General features: G+C 39.1%; 1 protein-coding gene across 2 annotated transcripts; it reads left to right on the forward strand.

The window, feature by feature from the left end:
* Nucleotides 1-4,051: 4,051 nt before the first annotated feature.
* On the forward strand, nt 4,052-26,170 carry stra6 (signaling receptor and transporter of retinol STRA6). Of its 2 annotated transcripts, none has more exons than XM_034141144.1 (18): nt 4,052-4,220; nt 12,412-12,822; nt 14,087-14,153; nt 14,899-14,981; nt 16,022-16,155; nt 16,715-16,881; nt 17,653-17,778; nt 18,488-18,555; nt 19,364-19,443; nt 19,542-19,603; nt 19,765-19,927; nt 20,554-20,629; nt 21,049-21,182; nt 21,908-22,025; nt 22,321-22,422; nt 22,531-22,694; nt 23,291-23,428; nt 24,813-26,170. In XM_034141144.1, the coding sequence occupies exons 2-18, from the start codon at nt 12,752-12,754 to the stop codon at nt 25,049-25,051; spliced, it is 1,992 nt and encodes a 663-aa protein (XP_033997035.1). In that variant the 5' UTR covers nt 4,052-4,220; nt 12,412-12,751; the 3' UTR covers nt 25,052-26,170. The 2 variants fall into 2 exon arrangements, with proteins under 2 accessions (XP_033997035.1, XP_033997034.1); XM_034141143.1 differs by lacking the exon at nt 4,052-4,220 and adding an exon at nt 9,687-9,819.
* Nucleotides 26,171-26,177: the final 7 nt, after the last annotated feature.

Here is a 26,177-nt window from a genome sequence, read left to right on the forward strand (position 1 = left end):
TGCACTATTGATTGCAGTCATCTAAAGCAGCCAAATTCATACAATACAAATGTATGTATTCATACACTATGTTCTGCCCATCAGTCAGTATGTAGCTAGCAGGGATTGAAATGATATCCTTCCCCTTGCCTTAGACTCTGGACATGACAAATCCCACCATTTTGGTTTTGGGAATCCACCAAAAAAAAGCTCTGAGCTCCTGCTGACGGACAACAACAGCACACTAGCTCAATCTCACGGGACTGCAGACTAGTCAATAATTTACAGCAGTGCAAGAAATTCTATAAGGAGGCAGAAAGATAGTGGACAGTGAAAAAAAGCAGGGAGGAAGTGAATAGAGTAGATATGGAGGGGATTGAAGGCTAACCCCTGTTAGCCAGTTTCTGACCCAGAGCAATAAGATGTCAGCAGAGGCTTTCAGAGATCCTAGCTGTCAATCACCAAGACACTTAAGTACAGGGGAGTGGTCAATATGGAGTACAGGAGAAAAACAATCTTCCATTTTCTGTGGATAGTGTTTAACAAAGAAATACATGTGACATGAGATCACATGTGGGGGAATCGGTGCGCTACAGGTATACAGGAGAATCAAGAGCGATGTCAGACAATGGAGCATTGATCTCTGCAGCTAAATGCAAATCACTGCAGAGAATATTTGCATGAGTGTTAGTTAGCAGCATGAAGACAGTATGAGGGATGATGTTAGATATTAAACTGGCCAGTAGCATGTGTACATCTGACAACAAGCCTGACAAATGATAGAGATAATGATCTACAAAAGACACATTTAACCCAGATGATTTTACTCATGCAGAGACAAAACCTTAAGCAAGGTAAATCTGTGTCTTTATTATATTAAAAAGCATGTTTGATTATAATTAAGGACATTTTATTGAACAATGGAGAAACCTGGTCAAAAAGTCCCTCTTGTTGCTTTAATGTATCTCCTTTTTAGATTGTACGTGTAATACATAAAACCCTGATGGGGCAGATTATGTTTTCAGTCTAAATGATCCGACATTCAATGGAAACTCACATAAGGAACACGCATTTAATGGTAGAGTGCAAAAACTGCACAATATCTCAACATGATACCACAGAATAGATGTTATATCAATGCAATAACAAAGGCTTTTCTTACTTGAAAGCAAACCGCCTTAGGCATGTAACATCTAAATGTCGCTGCCTGCTGAATAAAAGGAGGCGTCTTACAGGGCTGCACAGCTCCTGTTCTCCAGAGACAGGAATTCCCAGCAGGTATAAGGCGGATCTTTTGTCGGGATCAGGGCACACTTTGAAATAATGACGCTCTCTTGAGTTTCTTTATCAATGGATCAGTGAAGATGGTGAACAGGGAGAAATTCAAAGACTATTTTATGTTAAAAAGTGCTAAAACATAAGTCAGTCTGAGAAATATTGTCATTTGGGGTAATTTAATAAAGAAAGACAATCTGTTTCTGTGTAGTTTAACAAATGAACCATTCACTGTACCTGTATACCACACAGAACATTTGGAACGATGAAATACATTTATTTATCCACGATTATAATTAGCTTCAATAACAACCCTTCTGAATTGACTGCACCTTTGGGGTCTGTTAAGCAAACGGGCCCTGAAGTGCCACTATCCTTCCCCCATATGCACGCCACCTCCCCTCTCCTCACTGGGGCACGTAAATGCAAATGACAATCTGCTGCCGTACTAATTAAGGTCTGCTGTAGGTCACGTGAAAGAGAGCTGTGTGACTCCTTGAGCTCGAAGAGGCGGTTTTATTATCCAATCACACTGTGAGCAGCCTATTGAGGCAGGTAAGGGCTGTGGTGTTATGAAAAGTGTGTCATAAACCATCTTTGAAGCAGCATCTCAGAGATTTGTATAAAAAAGAAGCGACATGATGTATTCTGCCCTGCCCAAAGCATGCCCACAGGGGGTTTCCTCACTGGCTTATCCTCAAACCTCTCCGGGAAACGTGACTCAGTTCTCCACAGCAGTCATCCGGGGAATCAATACCATGATGTCATTGCGACAGCAGGTGGATATCAAAACCAATACTGATAATACTTCAGGGAAAGCCTAATCACAAATGCAGTAACATGATATTTGGAAGAGAAAAGTGCAAGAAAACACTACCATTATATAAATGCAATATTTAATTTACTAATGTGCATAACTAAATAGTGCTCTCTGGGCTGAACTGCAGAAATTACATTATATTATGCTCATACACTGTGTTTTATTAAAAGAAACAGCACACACAGTGCAAACACAGTATCAGGAAGTGACACATAGGTTTCTTTGACAATCAACTCCTGTCTTTAAGAATCACCTCTCTCTTTTATCATCTGATCCTTACTATGAAACACATCAGCTCAGATTATCTGAAAGTCATTTCATTACAGATCTAACACACACACACACACACACACACACACACACACACTATCAAGCACTGCAGCACATACTCCAATCTAAAAACGTTATACAACATTGCTTTTTACATTAATTACTCAGGCTTCTTTCTCGTGTCAGACCGTGTTTACCGAAACCTTATTTATGGCTGCTAGCATTCCTCCTTTAGTGTTGGATGAATACATGTCTCTTTGTTCAAAAGGTGACATGTGGAGAGCAGCCTTTTGCTAATGGAGTCTGGCGTGAGTGATCTTCGCAGGAGAGCTACGCAGTGTGACGGCACTGCAGTCTCTACGGGATTTACCGTCAGCTTCAGAGAACACCCAGATTCCCGCACGTCTGGCCATTTGGGCTGAAGTGACTTTTACAAATCATCACGGTGACCAGTTCCCTGTCTTCAAAGCAGTGACCGTAATCTATTAACAGTGACAGGAGTGATAGGAGTGGTTTTAGAAAATCTGAACTTTTCACTGTACAAATCAATGCATAGTTTTCACCCTTATGTTTTATAAAGCTATTGTCAACTTATTTAAAGAGGTTGTCAAGATTCTGCATGTAGTGATACTATCTGTTGCTACATCAAGTTGTAACAAAGGCACTCCATTTTCTATTTTCTGCCATAAAATGTCTGACTTGTTCAGAAGTAAACTATGCTATTATCTCTGTTTTCAGATAACATGCGCTTCAGTAACACTCCTGAAAACCTGAACGTTTTATTGCTGCGGGTCAAAATCCCTCTGCTTACAGGAGGCCATGTAGAAGAACAACATCTATGTTGATAAGAAACCATCTTTGCTTTGCTACAATGAATTCTGTTATGAAAGGAAAACAGATATGATTGCTTTTGTGCCCAATGGAAGAAATGTGATCCATTTCAGTGATGACTCAGAAGGCTCCATAACTATTGCTGTTGTAGGAATAATAATGAAGACTGTCCCATGTAGAGCATACACATATAATATTAACATCTCCTAAAACTGTGTTGCCTTTCTAAGGAAGTTGTAATTTATGTTCTGATAATTGTTGGTCGATTTCCTCTAACTCTTATATAGTGTATTTATTTAAAAAGAACAAGAAATATGGCATAACAATTGCTATAAATTTAATGTAACATTCCTCTGACACAGATGAACAAAATGGCAAGCTTTAAAATGATACTGAATATTTCAAACTAGTGTATTGTATTGCTTTATATAGTGAGATAATATTGTCAATCACCACATTTTCAACTCATTTTAGTCTACTTGCCATGCAAACACAAGAACACTCCATATATAATTATAAAAGGAAAATTCATGATTTAAACGCACACATGAAAATATGTAAGTCTAGCTACTTAAGTGTTCATGTAGTCACCATTATAAAGCCTCCTCGTGTAGCCTTAGAAATATCTCAACATCACAGATAGTTTCTGTTTCTTTAAATCATAGCAGGATATTCCCCACATCTGTTGATATCTGAGACAGCCTCTTGATTCAGCCTCGTTTCAGCAGAGACGTGTGAAAGTCAAGCGGCTCTGAACACACAGTGAGACGCGTCTGCAGCTCCAGACTATGAATACATTATTCATCAGAAAAATAGCTTGCAACGCTTTGAAAAATGGTCAGACTCAGGCCAGTGGCAGTAATAATGCTAAAGGAACGCTAAATAACCAGACATTGGATTTACAAACCGCATGAAAGGGTCACTTAAGCTTTGATTCTAACTATGGAAAATAGACATTCTTTTTTTATCCAATACATTGTTAAATGGTACTTTTTGTTTTTGAACACAGTGGTGATGAGAGCAACCAGAATCCTAAAATAAAAAGGTAAGATGTTTTACATTTAATGCTGCACTTTTAACGGCTTTTAACACAAACAGAACTCTATTGTATTTATATGATAAGAATTTCAGAAAACACACACTTTACATCTCTTAAGAGAAACACTACACACACACACACACACACACACACACACACACACACACACACACACACACACACACACACACACCACACACACACAACACACACACACACACACACACACACACACACACACACACACACACACACACACACACACACCACACACACACACACACACACACACACACACACACACACACACACACACACACACACACACACACACACACACACACACACACACACACACACACACAAGCTAATTCTTGTGTCACCAGATAATAAAACCTATCAGTATTTCTCTGCCCCCAATGAAAACTCATAGGACAATTTGGACAAATTTCATATTTTGTTTTTGTTAGGCATGCTTGGATGAAATTGCATTTCATGATTAAAAACTCTGAGATGTGTGAAATGTCCCCATCAGACTGAGACGGGACATGTTGCTTAAACAGCAAAATGCATATTCATAGCCCGTTTTTAGTTTAGTTTAGTTTAGTTTATTTATGTATAGTGTCGTGGACAGTCCCCATCGATGAACTGTCACAAAAACAGTAAATGGAGCAGCTTTAGCCGACATGGCTAATTTCCAGCTGTTGTCCCCGGCCAGATGGTAATAGACACCCTTACAATCACAATATATCAACAGCATTAGTTATAAAAAAATATAAAATAAAATAAAAAGGATCAAAGACAAGTAGATACAGGTGTAAGGATAAGAGAGGATAAAAGAGAACAATAAACAGCACACGTTACTACATACAGTACATGTCACATAGAGCACATCACAATCACATAACAGAAACAAAGGGCAACATCCATGATCACAACATGTAACACAACATGTAACACTCACGCCATACTCAACACAGACTAGTGTGTGCAGGTGTACTTCTCAGTGAACCATGTTTTTAAGTGAGCTGTGAAGGTGGTATGTGTATGTATGTCTTTGATTTGAGTGGGTAGAGAGTTCCAGTTTTGTATTGCTGTGACTGAGAATGATGACTGACCAAAAGTACTCTTCTGGGATCAATTGTGTGTGTGCATCATTTCAGCGCAAACTGATTACGGTGCCTTTCATTTTCCTTTTCCTAAATTAGACATTTGTTTTGTTACCCTGTGTAAGTGTAGTTTATTGGCCTTCCTTTAACACCTACGTGATGGCATAGCAATCTTAAAGTACAACATAAAAACAAACAAAGAAAATCTGATTCTCAGTAAAAAAGGTCATGAACGATATCCAAATGATTAAACTTTCAACGCTCCAGTTTAAGAGATCACAAGATAAACCTGCATCTTCTGAAAATTCAACAACAAACCAATAATCCACCGCGCACTTGACATGAATTGCCAAATCCTTTAAATGAATGCTCACACAGACCACCCAAACAACACACACACACACACACACACACACAGAATGACAACATAGAGGCCATGGCAAGGACATCATCTATCACACTGACACACACAACACCCCAACATCACACAGACATCACACACACACCATCAAAAAGAGCAATAAATACTCAAGCAGAGAGAATCCTTGCTCTGTTTGCTTTACAAACTGTGTGTCATGCTCTTTATCTCACTACAGAGTATGATACAGTACCATAAACCAGATAAACAGTTATTTAAATACACCAGTACAATTTTAAAACAGCCAGAAAATGAATTGCATCCTTGGAAAGCTTAAATGGTTCAGTATTGGGAAAACTGTCACAGAAGTATTGGTTAATTTGTAATTTCCTTGCATTATATTGTACTAGTTAATATTTGTCCACCACTATTTATACACATTAAAATAATAATAAACCGGCAAGTTACACAATACACAGCTGTGATGTCTAGTAAGTATTTATCCTGTAAAACATTTGATGTTAACTGTCTTTTAAGATAAACAGATCATGAAAATCAAATCAAATTCTTGAGTGTGTGCCGTGTGTTTGCCAAGGTTCTCCAAGCGGTTATATAAAGAGGATTATTACACAGAAACTCAAACACGACCCTGCCTCAGCGCCATAAATCCAGACGGCCTGTCAGGCGGTCGCAGCAGGATCGTGACAGACTGAGCGCTGCACACCGGCGTGTCTGCGGCAAAGTGATCATGACCACTTTAATAACTATCAGGAAGATTTGTACTTGTCACAGGCTCCTTAGATATAACATCCCATTCTCCGTGCTCATAATCTGGGAAATAAATCTTTCACTCCCCGGCCTACTACAATAACAGCAATATATCAAAACAGAAACGACCTGTGGGACTGAAATTGATTTCCTTTTTTTTCTAGTGCTCGTTTAAATTCAATCAACTTTGGATGTCAAAATGCAATATCTACCACAGATTATTAAAATCCATTAGAAGTCAGAGAGCTATCTGGACCTACAAAATCAGTATCAACTGTATTGCTGTTTATGCCAACATTGTAATTCCCCAAAATGTAGATAATTTATTTGTTTGCCTATGAAGCTCCACCTTCATATTGCTTCTTTAAGAGGGGTGATTTTTGTTGGTTCCAACTGACAATGGCTATCAGGAAAATGTCCCTTTATATTATTTTTAATTAAAAATAACAAGATGTCAACATTCAAAAACCAACAACACCAAAAGCAACAGCAAAAATTGCCAATCCCGAGGTTTCAAAACTGTCTTCCACAAACCAACGAGTCACAAAACAGTTGCTTCATCCACTTACTTTATTCATTATAAACTTCCAACTCTCTGATCGGATTCAAAAACAGGACACAGGTATCGGCCAAATGTGGATAAATAGTCAGATTTGATAAATCTTTATCAGTACATAATTAATATAGTATGGGCTTGTTGAAAAAAGGGTTTCTTGTATTAGTCAGTAAAGCATTAGAAGTTGACAGCATGTCTCCTAGCAACACCGGGCCTCAGATGTCAGTCAACTGAACACCCGCCCCCAAAGGCCTGAACTTAAACATTTGTTCTACAAATATGTCTGAAATCGGTTTTAGCCTCTTATATGCAGCTTCATTGTAGATTCTTACACCAAAAGTGAGAAGAATTTAGATCTCTCTTCATCTTGAAAATGACAACGCATTTGTGATTTTCCTGTATAAATGTACAGTTAAATTTAAATGTCATACTATCCCATCTAAACTAGAATGTAAACAACAATGATACAACAATGTAAACAGTACACATGGACTCATATTTACCCATGGCCCTGTGCCAAAGTGTAAATTATTAATTAAACATCCTGATGTAAATCCAAGCTGTTTTTAAACCAAGCCAAATGTGTAGAGCGGGAGGGGGCGTGCTGGAATATGCTTACACTGACTGAAATTGTACTGAAATGTACAACTGGCCGACGCAATTCAACTTCATTAGCTGTCAACAGAGATAAGCAGTTCTTTCATGTCCGCTCAAATGTAGATTTTTTTCCACCTAGAACACACGCAAATCCAATTATGATCTAATTGAGTGTTACAAGGCTCATTGATTATGACAGAGGCAGTGCAGCAGACTGAGCCCCAGTAATTATCCCCCTGCACCCAGGAGGCCTTCAGCAGGCATGATTTAATACTGAGGCAATATTTCTCGATATTACTCAATTTGAATTGACTTGACCAACAATGAAATGCCAGGATTTCAAAGCAGATACACTTGCATCTTAAATCAAAGCTAGACTGCGTTTTGAAAACTATTACAAGCTCTGAAGTATAGTTCTAATAATGTCTATTAGACTATTTCATTGTTCTCTGTATAAAGAAAGCTGTGTTGGTGGATTGCTAAATCAGTTTTCAAAAGAGAAACCGGAGTCAGCTGGTTAATAATTATGATGATGTGTTTTTCCTCATGGTACTTTGCTTCCTCAAGAGTTATTTTGAGTCCATATACCGAAATGCTGGGAAACAGCAATAGGATGTACTCACTTGAGTAAGTCATGAGTAGGTGATCTTTGGTTGCTGTGTGGAGGAACTCTTGATAACGGATAAAAGCTTGCACTTGAGATTCCTACTCCAGTGTCCCTGGCAGGAAGCTAGAAAAAGAGAAGAATAACAAACAGGTCTTAGATTCAAACTATTGGACACACCAGCTCTGTAACCCCTAGGGTAAATCTTAAAATACAAATTGTTGTGTTACGATGAACATAAACAGAATCTAATTTGAATAGAGACACTGTTGCACTAATGAGGCAGTATAAAATGCTATTGCAGGACACCAATGTGAACAAATTGTTGATATAATGATGCCAATTTTAAGAGCGACATTTTTACTGCTCATTATTACTGGAGCTGGATTTGAGGGAATGAGATTGTGAATTTTGTTGTGAAACTCACAGCTGTGTTTTAGCTGTGTCTTAATGTTATTTGTTAACAGTTTAATAGACAGTTGCAGTAAGGCCAAAATAGTTTTCTCACCAGCTCGAACATCGACCTCTTGATCTGATCCTCTCACAAGCACAGCTTCTGTATTCAGATGATGATTCCTCTTCTTACAGAACAGAAGAAACACAAACACATGTAAATAAAGGAATCTTAAAATCAAAAAATCGATGATAAAGATAAGGACAAATCAGTTTTTTGTGATGGTGCAAACCTAACCCATGCTGGTCTGCACAATGATGTTCAGTGCATCAAGAATTGGGCTTAAAGAAGTCTCCACCAGAAGGTTGCACAGTGCGTACCAGAAATGATTTCCATTGTTGAACTTTACAATCACGTTCTCAGCCTTCTTATATTCCACCGTGGTGCGAATCCCTTGTTGTAAAAAAACTCCAGTAAAATCAGAATTATGTGTCAGTATATAAAGTCAATGTTTTCTTTGTCGATGCAATTATGGCAGGAACAATCCCCTCTTTGACCTGAAATGTCAACAAATAAAAACCAGCAGGTTGTCACAAAGTTCATTGAGTACAAATAACATTCACAGCACAACTTGATAGATAATTTCACAAGCCTATAATATTTGTCATAAAAGTTTTGCTTAAAATCTCAAAAATCATATATTACAAAAATCCAGTTTTCTTAGTCTTGCATAAAACTTGACCCCATTAGTCACCTCTACATGTTTCACAACACTGATTCCTCAGTTTGCTTGCAGCAGCACGTTTATGGTTCATAAACAACAAGATAGAGATGGATCAAAGTCCCAACCATACTGCATTTGAAGTGTCCGGAAAAAAAAAGAGAAGTTGCACTTGAGATTGTTGTTTCTATATGGGAATATTGATCTCCTCTGAGGTGGATGTAAAGTGGAAAGAGATTTAAACTCAAGTCATTTGAAGTTCTCCAAGCCAGGAGAGCACAAGGTAAGATGTTCAACTATAGAGCATCTTGTATGCTTTAGTGTGCATGTTTGGGGTAGTTCGTGCTAGAAATTGTCACGTAGGCCTGAAATGCAGCCTTGGCGCAGTATTTTAGTTTTGGCGCTGGATAAAACGAACTGCTGGTGCTTGCAGTCCTGCTTTGACTTTACTCCACCTTGCACGCCCACATGGCGCTGCAGCACACCTGCAGGCGGTCGGTAAGTAGCCTAGCATCACAAAGTGCAGAAAACTGATTAGCCTGTGGTGCTCATATTCAAATAAACTCACAGTAAAACACCCATGCTGTATGTTTCCCTTCAGGAGTGCGCGTCGGTCAATCATATAGCTACGCGTAAAATACACATTTAATTCGCAGCGTCCTATATTCCTGCAGGCCTCCACGAGAAACAGAGGCACAGGTGACTCAGTTACCTGCCGTGGCTCTCAGGCTGAAAGTCTCTTTGTTGTCAGAAGATCAAACTCAGCTTCAAAGGGAGGAAATGTGTCCACGATGTCTGTGTGAAACAAAATCCAGAGGACCCAGCTGCAGCTGCCTCCACAGAGACAGCATGCTCAGCTGTGGGAAGTAAAATAATGTCTGCGAATAAAATTAAGTGGCATTTAATTCAATCATTTAACAGACAATTGTTTCAACATGACAAAAAGTGATTTCCCTAAGAAGCGTTTGCGTTCCTCACAGTGAATTAAAGTCAGTATGAAAAGAGCGAATCTACCGAAAATGTACGTTGTTTTAGCAGTAGGCCTACTCATTGAGGGGTGGGATAAAACCTTTAAAGGGAGAGTTAGCATTTTGCATATCTACAGTATGCATTATATTTTATATTGTCTTAATATATTTGTTAAGCACTGAGGTATGTCTTAACTGGGTCTCTTAAACTTTTAACTTCTTTGTGTGTGCTTGACTTGTCACCGTTGATGGTGTTTCTGTTTGAATAGTTAGAAATGGATTAGTAAATCAATTATGTTTGTTTTCACAAGGCTCATGCTTAATATATTTCCAACCAAAAGGCTTTAAAGCCGACTTCCTAAACCTGAGACAAGTGAACTGTCTGGTTAAATCAAAGTTTGGCTCTCTGATGTAATTATAACTGTTCAAAGCATTCTTTGTTCAGTGACCCCTTTATTTGCAGGGCTGCTTTTTCTTTGGGAACACATTTGATTTGGTGGCTTACTATGCTTGAGAAACTGTTTTCTCAGGAGTGTTAGGAGGAAAGTTGTGTTGTTTTTTTAAAGTTGTGTGACTGTAATCCCGGCATAATGAGTGTATGCTGACATGGAGGCAGTGTTGCAAAACGGATTTAGTCTCACCCGGCTGCAGCTAAATGCAGGAAACTCTGCAGACTTATGATAGATGTACAGCCCTCTGTGTATATATTGGTGCATATAAAAACATAGGAATGTGATTGCATTTACTGATGCCTTATTTAACTTGTTGCTTATAGAAAATTATTTGAGCTAGGTGTTGCAATGACCCTTGACCTCATCCTGTCTGATTAGCACACATTCTTGTGCTTTACTAACGTTGGAGGCTCTTTGTGATAATCTTGCCAGACTTTATGACTGTTTTATCTCATACATTTTCTTGGGTTCAATAGGAAAATAATTGCTTATCAAAAATATGTAACGGAAATTAACCCAAGAAAAAAATGTTTTTTTGGTGAACAATGTGCTGCTGGACTGTGATTAATATATAACAGAGATTTGTCATGACTCAAGAGCTGGGTTTCTGCTCATGCCAAGATCCAAGAATGAGAACAGCTGGGTCACACTGACATAAGACATGTTAACAAACTCCAATCATTTTAAACAGTTGAAACCAAAAAGGTTGAAAAATCTGCAAATCCTCATAAACTGGAATCTTAGGACATTTGGATTTTTTGTCTTTGCATGATAATGAATGAATTACATTTATTATGATTGAGACAGATGTAATGATTAAATACTGTAGTTATCATACTCCTTTTTAGGTCCATACAATGGAGAGTTGTCGATGATTATTGTGGGATATTGTTTGTGTTTTATAAGCTGACACCACAGGAATGGGGAAAAAAGGCTTGGTTGACATTTCTTCCCTCGGGGCATTGTGACTGCACCTATTGTTAAATCCAGCTCATTCACATATCATGTCCTCATATCCGCATAGAAATTTAGATTTACGGTTCTCATTATCTGTGTATGATCTGTATCAGTTGTTCACAGGATTACTTGTGTTGCTATCTGGAAATCACCTGTTGTCACATTTCGGATAAGTCATGTTTTTCTTGTAAACATATACAAAAAAAGAAAAATGAACATAAAAGATGCAGGTATCTGGTTTTAAAAAACTATTTTCACGTGAACATGCCCTTGGAAATCTTTATCTTAATTGACCTGCTGTAGACAAAGTACTGGGTTGAATAAACCCTTCCTTGATCCTTATCAGTCTGAAGATACAGAGTTATGTTGAAGTGTCACTGCCTGTCCTTTAAACTTCTTCCATTGTTTGGCTCCATTTGGCCTTTCACAAAAAGTGATCCATGACTAAGAGGAACATCATGAGATTTCCCTGTTATCAATGAGGAACACCGGCCCGATGAAAAAGGCCCATCACTCCCAGCTTCCCACACAACCTTAGCTGGAGTTTTATAACTGCACATCTGACCCCTTCCACCATCGGCCACAGGTCCAATAACACAACCCCAAAAGTAGATGTAATCCCAGTAAGCCGCAGGTGGCCCTCCAGATTGGCTGCCCAGATCTCAACATTTTCCCTCCTTTCACACACTGCCCCCCTCTCACTCTCTCCCCAGGATCCCAGTGTGTTGGTTACCCTCAGCTGAAAAAGGGCCTTTGCAGGGTTGTGGCAGCACGCTGCAGCAAGGACCTGTCACATTACTCTCAGCTCCACCGTGGGACGAGGGCACCTGAAAACCGCCTGTGAGGGAGAGTAACAGAGCCAGAGTGAGACGACACCAAACACAGGGAAGCAAGGAAGCCTCTGCTGCAACGCCAGAGTCTGACGTGGGACTTGGGACATTTTATCTCTCCATTCAAGGGGATCTTAGCGGTGTGCCGCCTGAGATATCCTGGTTAACAGGTCTTCAGCCTCCCTTTTAAGACTTTAGACCTGTTTAAAAAAGAGACGGCACAATGGATAAGAATGAATTCCTGGACTATGAGTACCCAGACTTGGGTCCTGTGCCATCCAAAATTGAAGCAGAGTGAGTACTTTCTTATAGTCTTTCAGTAGACTTATGATTAATGCTTTTAGAAAAAAAATATCCACTTAGTTTTGTATGCTTTAGTTGTTTGTCTACAACTTACTATCATGTAAAAATCAGTGTGTCCATATTTAGGTTTTTCTCAAAAGTTTCAAAGTCTTACCAACTTAACAGCTCTCATTGAGATATAAGATGGCAACTTGGTATACACAGTACCAGCGTGTCTCATTATGATGCCTCAAGAATGCACGTTATGTCAGTTTTTCCCCAAAAAAAGTTTGACAGTATAAACATAAGTGTTTTCAACCCAAAACAACTCACTTTTTAATAAATGTTTTACTGTATTTTTTTCACCCACAAAAAGTAAAGATGTGGTACAACAGCATAATGGGACATAAAACCCAAAGCTGATGCAGGCATCATCCTTTGCACGTGGCCCATCCCACAATGCAACACGGCAGTATTTCCAGTTCTTTTTAGGGTGTTTCTTACAGCTACATTGCATTACTATATATACAATGGCACAGACTGTTAAATAGAAAGAATATTAGTACTCAATAATGGCCTCAGATGAGTAATATGACACAAATATGACCGATCTAACACGTGTAATTTATCATTAGCCTCCATGTTGAGCTAATAAATATCTGCCTGTAAATTGAAAGACTGTGTTGAGTTTTGGTTGAAAAGCTTTCATGTTGCCACTACTGTAGCACACTTTATTTTAGCTAGCTGATTTTTAAATACCTAAATATCCTGCTCTGATTCCTCAACAGTTTGCTCTGACTCAAGAAATCTTGACATTTCCTTAATTCATTTACAAACAGTCTGCTCTCTGAGTTACAATTTCACACATTGGTTGGACAGGTAAAATACTGTTGTGAAAAGAAGAAAAACAACTGGTGTTATCAGGAACCATACACTGTATATAGTTTTATGTATTAATACTGTAAGTCCCCCAGCCCTGAAAAGCTTCCTCTGAATTTGGGATTTGTAATTACTACCCCATGACCAGGCATTCCAGCTCTAGTGTACAGGAACGTGAACATTGGCATTTGTTGTTTTCCTGTCTCACGCTGATACCAATCCGTTTAAATGCAAATCTCTGCTGAAGGATTTCAGCCACAAAGTTTCCAGCCGCAAATAGTCCTCACAGTGACGTGTGCAAGCTTTAGTGAGGTGTGGGTCTGCTCAGTGACTCAAATCCTCAAGTCTAAAGTTTGATTGTTTTCATCATGTGTGAGTGTTTTGTTCCTTTTTTTAGAATAATCCCTCCTTGTGACCCTACTGCTGATGACAGGCTCTACCACATTTGCATCACTGCGATATCTGTAAGTCTGATTTCCTGTTGCAACCTCACACTCAGTCCTTCACAGTGTGATTAATATTATATTACACCTTGACAGACATAAAACATGTTTTATGAGAGATGATTGTTTTCTTTCCTGTAATAAAGCTATGCAAGGTTTGGCTGTCATAGTCAATCCTGTCTAATGTTGTCAGTTCTCAAAGTTTGCTTGGCTAATATATATGACTATTATATATGCAGTATAATAAAGTTGCTCTCCAAGTTATTTAGAGTTGTATCATAGACATCAATTAATACATCTCAAATATGAATGTATAATATAATTAAGTGATATAAGTGTAGCTCTATGGCCATAATGGTACATTTTCCTCACTCACCACTATGAGTTCTATTAATGTTCCTTATCATAACCATTTTGCTTAGCATTACACATAATCAAGCCATGTTTCCTAATGATGTTTCTTGGTATGCACTTCCTTCCTTCACTTCCTTCTTCTGTTTCAAAGATGGTCCAATTTAGAGCACGGGGGTCTTCCTATCCTTGTGTTTCCTGAATGTGTCACAGGTCACGACAGGTCATTGAACTCTCCCTGGTCAGTGATCCTGACTGATGACAATTCATTCAGACCACATCCATGGGGAGCACTAATGAGACATTGGAGTTTGGCCTTTTGTGGCATCAACTCATTTTGAGTGAGAAGCAGAGTGATGCTTGCCCCCTGGGGAGCCCACCGCTGCATGCTAACTGATGTATCTTCTCCTCTTAGCTCGTGGTCATGCTGATCCTAGCAATCTTAGCTAGACACCGGAAAGTGGGCGACAGACAAAAAGGACTCCCAGGTTTACTCAGGTGAGGCTCTATATCTCTTTGTTCTTTAATGATAATGAACACCATGGTTAAATGTGAGTAAACATTCAGAATAAAGAATGAATACTGTTGAAGCTATAGCATTTACATCAGAAGATAAACAATATAGAAACATAGATTTTGCAATAAGAACCATTAGCTTTTCATTTAATAAAGGCGATTTTTAGCTCGGTAAAATCATGACTTTTGTTTCCCAAAAACCCTTTAACACATCAGCAAGGAAATCATTTCAAAGCATTGGGGCCCTTCTTAAATCTTTTGACTGGCTGGTATAACCTCCAGGAATTAGCCCTTTAATCTGCTTAGTGGCCAAAAGATAAAACAGTGGTCGTAAAGGGTCACTTCTAGGTGTGAATGTGTGAATTGTGTTTTTTGGAGGTGGGCGCTGATGAGATCATTCATGCTCTGTGAACCTTTCTTGGATTAGTTGAGGTGGAAAACTCTGATGTATTTTCCTATCTCAAGCAAATCATGTAGTTAATTTCACTTTACTGACATTAACAGATGTGAAGAACAACCTGGAAGGTAGAAAATCTTTAAAGGTGGGGTAGGTAATTTCGGAGAAACCAGCTCGAGTGCGTAGAATTTGAAAATACACAACCGGAGAAAATCTGCCACTTCCTTACAGAGCCCCTCCTCCAACACACACGAACGCGCACATGACCAATGAGGGCACGAGATAAGTTTGTGCACAGATGGAAGGCTGACAGGCAGGTAGGCCATCCAGTTATTTTAGCCGGGCCGGCTAAAATGATTGGTCGTGCTTTTTACAGTACCACGGCTTCCACAGATGATATTTTTTTATGGATCTTTTGTCAAAGCACTTAAGATATTCATTGCTATCGGGATGTTAAGAGCATTCCATGGAATATAACAAAAAGTGTATCTCGAGCCGGTTTCTCAAACTTACCTATGTTAGTTTGCCGTTTTGAAATGTGTGTCATCTCTGCTCAGCAACCGTTTCATCCAAATGTGAGGCGGGTAACGTGTGGGCTCTAAATACCTGCCGCTTGATTTCACAGTCCGGTCAACTTCCTGGATCATACGCAGCACAAGGGCCTTGCAGTGGCTGTGTTTGGAGTGCTGCTGTGCAAACTGTGGGGCCTGATCATATCGCCAAACCCCCTCCCCTTCACAACAGACACGGAGAATAAACGTGAGGAGGTCATCTTGGTTCTTTTCTAGCATCAGCCTTTCTTTATTCACTTTTTACACAGACTGTAAATCTTCTATAGCCACTTTTTAATGTTTACCTCAGTAGTTAAGATGATGCACTTCACTTATTTTACACAAGTAGATAAAAGAAAGGGTCTGTTATAATATTAGACCCTCAAATGCCTACAAAAAATGTGTTATTTTGTAAAATATCTGTTATGTAATTGGATTAGTTTGTTTCCATGTGACCCTGTTGTTTTTAACTTAGCTCCAGAGGCTTTTTTTCTGAAGTGATATTACATAAGAATTGACTAGAAAGAGTTTGTTCCTTTCTACTTTACACAATGCCCAAACAGTACAAGGTTCAGCAGAGTTAGATCTTAATTCTTATCTCAATCTTATAGTCACTACACATTTCTAGAAAAAGGTTTATTAATCTTAACAGCGAAGCAGAATTATTTGTCAAAGTTTCAATCTTGTGTCCCTTGTTTTAGTAAATACCAAATCAGTTATATTGCTTTGATGCTGTGTGTCTTCACACACTTGTGTTCTGTTTGCAGAGAACTGGGTGATCCTGGGAATCTTCTACTACCCCGCACTATACTACCCTCTCCTGGCATGTGGCACTTTGCATAATAAAGTTGGCTATGTTCTTGGTAGCCTCTTGTCCTGGACGCACTTTGGTGTTCTGGTCTGGCAGAAAATAGACTGTCCGAGAACTCCTCTGGTAAGCATGAGACAGCGAGAGATTCATGAGGATCTTTCTACATTGTCATTGGATTAATCGTCACTTTTTTGTCATCTGTATGAGTTTTTTCTTTGTCTCATTAATTAAAGCTGGTTTGAAGTAAGAGATGTGATTTGAAAAGATGAATATCAGGCTTTACACAGGAATTCGTGGATTCATGGTTAACCTTACCCTATCCCAGATTAAGTGCAAGATCCACATTGTTTAGGTTTTCTGTGCATGAATGTCTACGACTCAAAACAATTTGTTCCCCTGTCTGTTGGACTTAATCTAGAAGCTTTGTCACAGTTAATCAGTTTAGTGCGTGTCAGTAAAAGAGACATCCAGTCTTTTGCTTAACAGTAACGATGAGCCCACCATGAGCTGGAACACATCATCAGCATCTGAGCTGATCTGCATGACTAAGCTTGACATACAGACAAAAGAATACATTTTAATTAACGTTATATATATAATAACATATAATATACCTTTCTTAACATGAAGAAAACGTGCACGCTAGTAGATCACATCATTTGATGTAAATGCATTTTCTATGGCCCTAAATCATAATGAATAGATCAATACAGTTTTCAGATGTGTGTGTTGTTGTTGGGATCCCATTTGGCCAATATGCAGACTCCCACCACAACAAACAAAGCCATGTGTTCCCCTGTCATAGTCAATCCAACATGTAGTTTTACTGTGTCACTGCAAAACTCTCAAAACAAGTTGCTTGGTGATTTAAAGTCTTCTTTTATTCCTTTGCAGATACACAAACACTACTCCCTGTTCTCCAGCCTGCCCCAGATAGCTTGCCTGGCATTCCTTAGTTTCCAGTATCCCCTTTTCCTATTCAAGGGCTTGCAGGGCACGGAAAAGAACAACGCAACAGAGGTAAGTTTGCCATGCCTGCTTCAGGTTGGTTGAACAGCCCTTATGGCACTAATTGTTTGGCCTGTGTCTATGTTGATTCATAAGTAGTCAACTTCCACGTAGGCCTGAACTATTAAAAAACCCTCCCTGAGACGCACATTTCTTCTGAATCTGTGCACGTGTGGAACTTATGAAAGCCGCCTGCTAATCAAGGGGCTTACCGTGCTCATACAGTCTAGACTGAGGGAAAATGTGAAGTCCAACGCAGCTTGCAAGTAATCATTTTAGGTAGATTTGACGTAATTGGTTTACGTTATGTTCTTGATCAGATTATGAAAAGGTTGCCTTGTTGTTTCACAAGGCAAAACAATGCTGTGTTTATTTGATGCTAATCTCTGTATGGGTGGGACGAGGGGGTGACGCGATTGCCTCGAGTTTAACAGACTCCCCCCTCCTTCTCTGCTACACCCCACAGCAACGTACCTGACACCATAAATCTGCACAGACACAGACACTTATCTTAAAGAGGCTTAGTTTGTTAGCAATGCTTTTTCCTCATGTTAAATTCAAAAGTTATTTTTAAGTTTGTACAGTGCCAAATGCCTTATATGTTCAAAGGAGTTTAACAGTTTGAAGCAATCCTAACCCAAATACACTATGCTTTGCCCAACTAACTTAACCTTCTTACTATTTACTTTAATTGTTTTTTAACATGGTTTCCATTTCTTAGGATCTCAGCAGCAGTTACTATAACGACTATGTGAAGAAAATCCTTAAGAAGAAGCCTACCAAAATCAGGTGAGAGTTTTAATCTGTTTTCAGTGACGCATATTATTATTATGTTATGTTTATCCTTCGACTAAACATTTTTGCAAATGACAAATACATCGTGCCTTTAATCACAGCAGCAGTGGGAACTATTTTTCTCAAACTAAAGACTCGGATGAACAGAACTTGTTTAGCTGGATGTTACTTTTTAATGAATCTGGAAGCTTGAGAGATTAAGGGCACGTTTGTCACGGCTCTGGTAGACATTGTTTCTAGTGCAGATTTCTAATAGCAAGAGACAAGCCTACTAAACACCTAGAAATGTGCTCAAATCCTTGTTACAACCAACATGTATTATATTGTTTCGAACCCATTTTAACAGTTTGAAGGGTGTGAAATAATATCATTTTAAAGAGGATGAAATAACTCCCTGCCTTTATTGTAGCCCATCCTTCTGTAATCAATTTTTAGTGATCCAAGTGAACACATTTCTTAGAACATTAGATGCAAACTATATTTATTACAATAGAATTATCAATGATAGTGTGGAAGGAAGACTATCCACAGGAAATAGATTGCTGCCCTGTTTGTAAAACGAATTGTTTCCTCACATAGTCAATGCAAATTACCAATGTGTCATGCTGAGATTTATGATGAATTAAATCCAGATAAATTATCAATTTTTCCTCCATTTGTTAAGAATGCTTGCTTCTTCTTTTTAAAATATATATTTTATGTATTTGTGGATAAACTGTCTCGTTTATTCGCTAGTTTCCTAATCCCATGAATTCATTGCAGTTTAGTGTAAATGTGTTTCTCTGTCTACCTTTCACCTCAGCACATCCAGCACTGAAACGCCAAAGCTCCATCAAAGGATAATTGATGCTGTGAAGTCATACATTTATACACCAGAGGAAGGTAAGCATGTCATTTTGCTCTTGTGTTACGGCTGGTCATGTTCAAGGTCTTATGTCTTGTGAAATGTAAAGAAAAAACTTTTTTTCTTTTCCAAACAGCTTTCCGTTTTCCTCTGAAGTTGGCTATATCTGGCGTGGTGTCATTTATTACCCTGTATCAGGTAGGTGCAATATCTACAATTATAATAAAGAAAGTCTGTCAGTAGACACCTTTAGCTACACACTGTATTCACCTGCTTGTCAGCTAATCAGCAGGTGATGATCCAAATAATAATATAATTTCCTTTTGTTAATTAATTACTTGTTTTTGCTTTTTTTGTAGGTGGGTCTTCTTCTGATCTCGGCCGTGGTGCCTCTTCTCCAGACCGCCCGCTCAGGAATCGATGAAGACATCGCCAACGTTTTAGCTGGCTTCAAGATTATGCTGTCTCCAGACAAACATGAAGTGGTTAGAATAGTTACACATTACATGTGGTGTGTAGAAGGTGAGTGAAACCAGACACACCCAATTAGTTGTATGAAATATCCAGAATATACACAAGCTTGTATAGTCATGCTGAATGGTTTGGGACCACAATACATGTCTGACATGCTGCTCTACCAGCCAGAGATCTCAGATCATCTTGGACACGGGTACACATTATTACCGGTGTCAGAACAAAACATATAAATGCAGATCTGGAACAAACTTCCAGATCTGCTGAAGTCTGCCCTAACCCTTTAGTCATTACTCTTTATATATCGAAGCTAAAAACCCTTCTGTTTACCATAGGGTCATTTAACAACATCTCATGTTTACACTTCTGCACGTCTTGCAGCTTCAACTGTATTTACAACTCTATTTGAACTACCTTTTATCTCTTTATGAAGTGTCTAACGTTTTTTTCTTGTGTGTTAATGCTTATGTAAAGCACTTTGAAATGGTTTGTATCTGTAATGTGCTACACAAATAATGAACCTTACCGTTAACCTAACGCCACATTAGTGTCTCATAACATTAACATAATCGTTCTCTAATGCTTGTTGCACATATATTTGCCATGCTAATTGTCAATTAATGACTTCCTCCCACAGTTAACAGCCTGATCGTTGTGTTCTCTCTGTCCTGCAGTGTGCTTTATCTCGGCGATGACCCTCTCCAGCTTGGTGAACCTGGCCATGCTCATGCGGTCCATGGTCCTGCATCGGTAGGTGTGAGAAAAGGACAATGATTGTGTTTTTCTTATGTTTTCTATTCTCTTCCCAAAATGTCCAAGCATCATGAGCATGATTCTCATTCTGGTTCCTTCATGACAACATTGTGGTTCACAGAGGAGTTATTAAAACATAATAGAGTACTAATCATCCAGAGAGACAGACTAGCATTCACTCAGTGTTAACTGCCGCTAGAATTGAAAATGGCTATTAAGATAAGAAATGAAATACTGTGCCATTACCATAAATTACGCCGTATTAAAATAAATGGGTTTCCATGTCGAGTATTGAATTGGATTTCGGCTGCATCCCATGCTAAATTACCTCCTCAATTTACTATCCAATTTGTGCATTTATTGATGAGTGTTTTGCATAGTGTTGCTTTGTCTTGATTGTGTCTTTGCGTCTGTAGGTCGAACCTGAAGGGGCTGTATAGAGGAGATATCTACAATGTTTACAACTGCCAGAGAAGCATCAGGGCTTCACGGCCAGCGCTGGTCTGTTGGATGGGATACACCAGCTTCACTGCGGCTCACGTTTTCCTCGGTACAGTTACACATTTATTAGTATAGATAACATAAGATAAGTAATCCTTTATTAGCCCCACTGCGGGGAGAGTGTTAGTGTTACAGAAGCGAAAGAGATGCAATATCAAATAGCATCAGTAAACAGTTCAAGGCAAAAATAAAATGAATACACAGACTGAATGGTTGAATTCAGATTATGGCACAGGGGATATATTGACTTTGCGCAGTTTAGTAGATTATAAGCGAAGATTATAATTATAGAGATTGTGATGAGGATTTCAAAACATATTTCCAGCATTTTTTTTTTTTTAAATGTTGTTTTGCTTTTAAACCTTAGATCTCTTTTTGTACTCTACTTTACATATTAACCACTAAACAGAGAAAATATTTTTTAAATTATTCACTTTGGCCAGGTAGCCTCAGCCAGTCCATTTGAAAAACATCATGACATATTAATATCACTCAGTTATCAGGTCACAAATCATTTTATGTCGGTGTGTGTTTCTTTGTGTGTGTACCATCAACATAAACTAAGCTTTGAATATTTTTAGGGTTTTATTTGTGGTTCATGAATGGATACTTCTCAATATCTGTTCTTGAGGTTTCCAAGAGAAATTATTATTATTATTGCCCACCCCTCCATTCACAGTGATATGGGGGTGAAGGGGTGTGCAGTGTAGATCTGTTGGATGCTGGACAGGGTGTAAGCGTTGAGGCCATAAAGCTCTGATCTCCTCTCTGCAGGCATGATCATCCAAACCATGGTGTTCTTCCTCTGCCTTCTGGTCGCCGTCTTCCTCATCATCATGCCGATACTGCACGGAGAGAATCTGATCCTCTTTCAGATCCTGTTGAGCATGTGGTGAGTGTCGTCACATTTCTCACTCTCTGTCCACCGACTGCATGACTAAGGCAGTACAACACGCTGTTATTATTTCAGTTTCAGTTCTATTTGACTTAACCTAAAAGATGCATGTTGGTTAATGTAGGAGGGGGCTGCTTTCTTAGTTCTTGAACATTTGAAACCTGAAACTGTTTAAATCAACAACAATAACATGATACCTGTATGGTGCAAAGGCTTTTAGTCATATATTGTTCTGTGACATAACATCGTTATTTATTAAGAGATGTCTAATTGTTGATTTGTCTCCCTTTAGGCCCTTTTGGCTGATGATTGTCTTGGCTGTGTTGATTCAACATCTCACTGGCAGGTTTTGCTTCATCAAAAAAATTGCAGGCACACGAGACTTACACAACCGGTGAGTCACTATACTTGTTGTTGCTGCTATGTATTCTCTCGTGTTCAGTTGTTTTATGGTTTTTAATTGCAGTCTGGTCCGGTATGTTTAACCTATCCTGTGTTACAGGGGCAATTTGTTCCTGCTGACGTACCTGCTGTTTCCTGTCAATGTTCTGATCGGGGTGCTGCTGGCAGTGTGGCGCATCATCATCACAGCCCTGTTCAACATCGTACACATGGGGCGCATGGATATCAGTCTCCTTAACCGCAACGTGGAGGCGTTTGACCCAGGTGAGAGGGGCACTGCCAAGGTACAGATGGTCATCATGATGTCACTGTCTGGTTAGCTGACCAGGTCAAAGTGTCACATTTAATATCATCTGCATTCAAATCGGTGTTATTGTAAATGATACATTTTACATTTTCCTACACGTTTCCTTTTTACTCTCAGACACACGATGTTAACATATTCACTGGTATTAGCATTATGCTTTTACCCTTGTAGATGCCACTGTGGTTTTTTCTCACTGTGGAGGCTTAAAGAGAAGCAATTTACTATGAGCAAATGCACTTTCACTGATCCCACTTACAGGCCAGAAATGCGTATCCTTTCCACTTTCCCCTGCCAGCAGCTCACTGCAGCTTGTATGATATCTGTGTGCAGTGCACGGGACTGTAATTGCACACCGATCTCTGAAATGGCTGCAGATTTAAGACATCTGTTGTCAGGAAAAGCAGGTGGTTTAAAAAAAAAAGAAGGTGTGATTGTATGGCCTATTATGTGTGATTGCCTCAAAGCCTACATGGGGTGCAGTCCCATGTGTTTATTGCTTTTGCCCAGTCAGAGTAACCCCCCCCCCCCCCCTCCCTCCTGTGTCTGTCTACAGCCTACCGCTGCTATGCTCATTATCTGAAGATAGAGGTGAGCCAGTCCCACCCGGTGATGAAGGCCTTCTGCGGGATGCTGCTGCAGGCCGGGGGCCAGGAGAGCAGTTCTCCACAGAGGGCACGGGACGCTGAAGAGGGTCTGTAGCACCAAACTTACATCATACAGACTTTTCCTGAGTGCTAATGATTCAAATCACAATGCATTCAGTGTATTCATAACTTAAGATAATAAGGATTGAGTTTTTCCTTTTGTTGTTCTTATTATCAACGAAACCCATGAATAGACCAAAAGCAACTTTCCTAAAAAAACTGGTCACAAATATATAGTTTATTTAAAAATAAAAAGGGTTGGTTGCCAAAACAGCTGTGCACTGCAGTTTTAAGCAAACGTTCCTGCAACATATGTGACAATTGGTATGAACATTTGGTGCTTTAATGCGTATAAACAGCAGCAGGAAGCTTTACGGGGAGTTCATTTTAAATATACTACAGTGTCGATGTTTATTGTCATAAAAGAACACACAGGCAATTCTTGTTGAAGGATAACCTCATTGTTGGATTTGGTCTTCTTCATGACAAATACTCAAGTTTAGAATATTGCCAGCCCTTTGCTTTGGAGATAAACGGTAGATTTACATTGATATTAAGGTTTTAATTTCTCCAGAGAGGTTTAGAATTCAGTGGCAGGTCACTGTAACACATAATCAGATCATCACACTGTTTTGCACGCGCAGAAGAAATGAAAGCTTAGCCGTTGTGATTTAATATGTCAGGAGCAAATTGAGTCTTGTGTGGAATAATTTACAGTCCTGCTGCTGGTCTCAATCAGATCTGTCATAAACTAATCAGCTGTCCTTCACAGCGTGCCCACACTCACTGAGCCCTTGGCCTCTGTCTACAAGAGACAGTAGAGTCCTATAGGTCCCCATTATACATGATAATCCCCCAATGTATCATTTATGGCATTTACACACAAATATAAATAGCTACATTAAGGCTGGTTGCTGATCTTCAGTGATGGTATGGGCTCAAACAGGAAGTGATAGTCGCCTACACGTGTGGTGACAAGAAGACATACATTATAGTGACCAATTAGCAGGAAAATGCATCAGCCTTCATTTGTTGTTGTGGAATTCAGCTCTACACAGCTGAGTCCAATTAAACATGTGCAGTGGAGTTGTTTGCATCCAAAGAACAATGCATTATCAGAAATAATCTATTGTATTACAGACATTAGTTCTCGCATAGCTGATTACACAGATGAGCTATGATAATTGCCTGTTTCGTATTCATGTGGCCCAAGGGGCTTAAGCTTTCAGTGTTAATGGCATGCCCAATATGCTCCCACTATGCTTAGAGGATTAGAATATGATTGCTTTCTATTATTACTCTCTCTGTAGTTTCTAGTTGGTCCTTGGTGTCCTCCAAGTACTGTTCCATTTTAGAAAAGATAAAAACAAATCTTATAGGGCTTATACGTGACATACCATAGGTGCTATCATGATGTTTAAATGTCCTCAGGGATCCAGCTGGTCAATCAGGAGAAGAAACAGCACAAAGTGTCCACTGCAAAGAGGGCCCGCAGGCACTGGCAGCTCCTCTACACGCTGGTCAACAACCCCTCCCTGGTGGGCACCAGAAAGCACTTCCAGCGTCAGACCACTGAGAGCTTTCTGAATGGGAGCCTCAACCGCAGCGCCAAGGACGGGAGCAAAAAGGAGGAAGCAGCCAAGGAGACGGAGGCGGCTGCCAGCAACTAAACACAAATGTGACCCTAAGGATAGGTACCAAGTCTTCTGGTTTTGGGCAAATTCGACACCAAAATAAGTGCACTTATTACAATTCAGCGCCACATTTAGAGAAATCCATCAAGCCTTTCCTGTCTGGAGATTGTGTTTCCACTTTGTGCTCTTCATGTTCCCCTGATGTGTATGTCTCTCGTCTGATAGGAAAACCTGTGTGGCTGACTGATCTCGTCCAAACACACTCATTATGTGCCATTCTCAACACGTTTGTGTGCTTATTTTGGGAGAGCACTTGTTTGCTTTGTGTTTCAATCTGTAGGTTAATCACATAATTCCGGTTTTATCATATACTGCAGATAATTCAGATTTGTAGTCGCCCAGACTGAACACGCAGACATGCATTTCAATGAAGCATCCCTTTTTTCAGAGAGTATTAATATGTAGAACATTTAACTATTTATGAATGTACATAATGAGCTCTTTTCAAAACAGGGTAATACATTCCTTTTTTTCAATTGTACACATTTGGTGTAATTAAATAACCTGTGGAATAGGAACTACCAGACTAATTAAAGTGTTTGTTTTTCTGTTTTATTTGTAGATATTTAAATCCAAAACCACTTGCTGCTAACAGCGTTTTCTTATTGTTGTCTTTTATGGTTTCTGATATTCTACAACTTTACATCGTTATTTCTCTACATCTAAATGTAAAACGGCGACTTTTAAGTGAAAATACGAACAGCAGAATTGTCCTTCTGATTACTGTGAAAATAAATGCTAAACAAAAGTTTCTCTTTTTATTGAAATATTTGTTTCTATGGCAGGTTGATGTAAATGCATGGTGTACGGCTGATGCTTTGTGTTGCGAAATGAACTGTACAGGGCCAAAGTGAAGACAAAGGGAGGCTTTGTGTTGATCTCCGATTTCAAACGCAGCAGTTTTTCTCTTTACCTCTTTCTTCAACACTCTTCAAAAGCCTGTCTATTGTTTTATATTTGATCAAACAAATGTGACAAAGACCTTCAACCAAGATCGTATGATTAAAAAAGCACTAAAGAAAAAACGCACAACAATTCAATTAACCGGGCTTGAATCGTTTTTACATCTAACTGCTGGTAAAGATTGTATTTTTTTTTAAAC

The sequence above is a fragment of the Trematomus bernacchii genome, unplaced genomic scaffold (genome assembly GCF_902827165.1).
Source record: "Trematomus bernacchii unplaced genomic scaffold, fTreBer1.1, whole genome shotgun sequence".
In the NCBI taxonomy this organism is placed as follows: Eukaryota; Metazoa; Chordata; class Actinopteri; order Perciformes; family Nototheniidae; genus Trematomus; species Trematomus bernacchii.

Excerpts from the sequence above, each read along its gene's own strand:
- stra6 (XM_034141144.1), top strand. The coding sequence starts at position 12,752 with ATGGATAAGAATGAATTCCTGGACTATGAGTACCCAGACTTGGGTCCT. Across the intron at positions 19,928-20,553 it reads TTACATGTGGTGTGTAGAAG|TGTGCTTTATCTCGGCGATG; the intron begins GTGAGTGAAACC and ends TCTGTCCTGCAG. Across the intron at positions 22,695-23,290 it reads CGTGGAGGCGTTTGACCCAG|CCTACCGCTGCTATGCTCAT; the intron begins GTGAGAGGGGCA and ends GTCTGTCTACAG.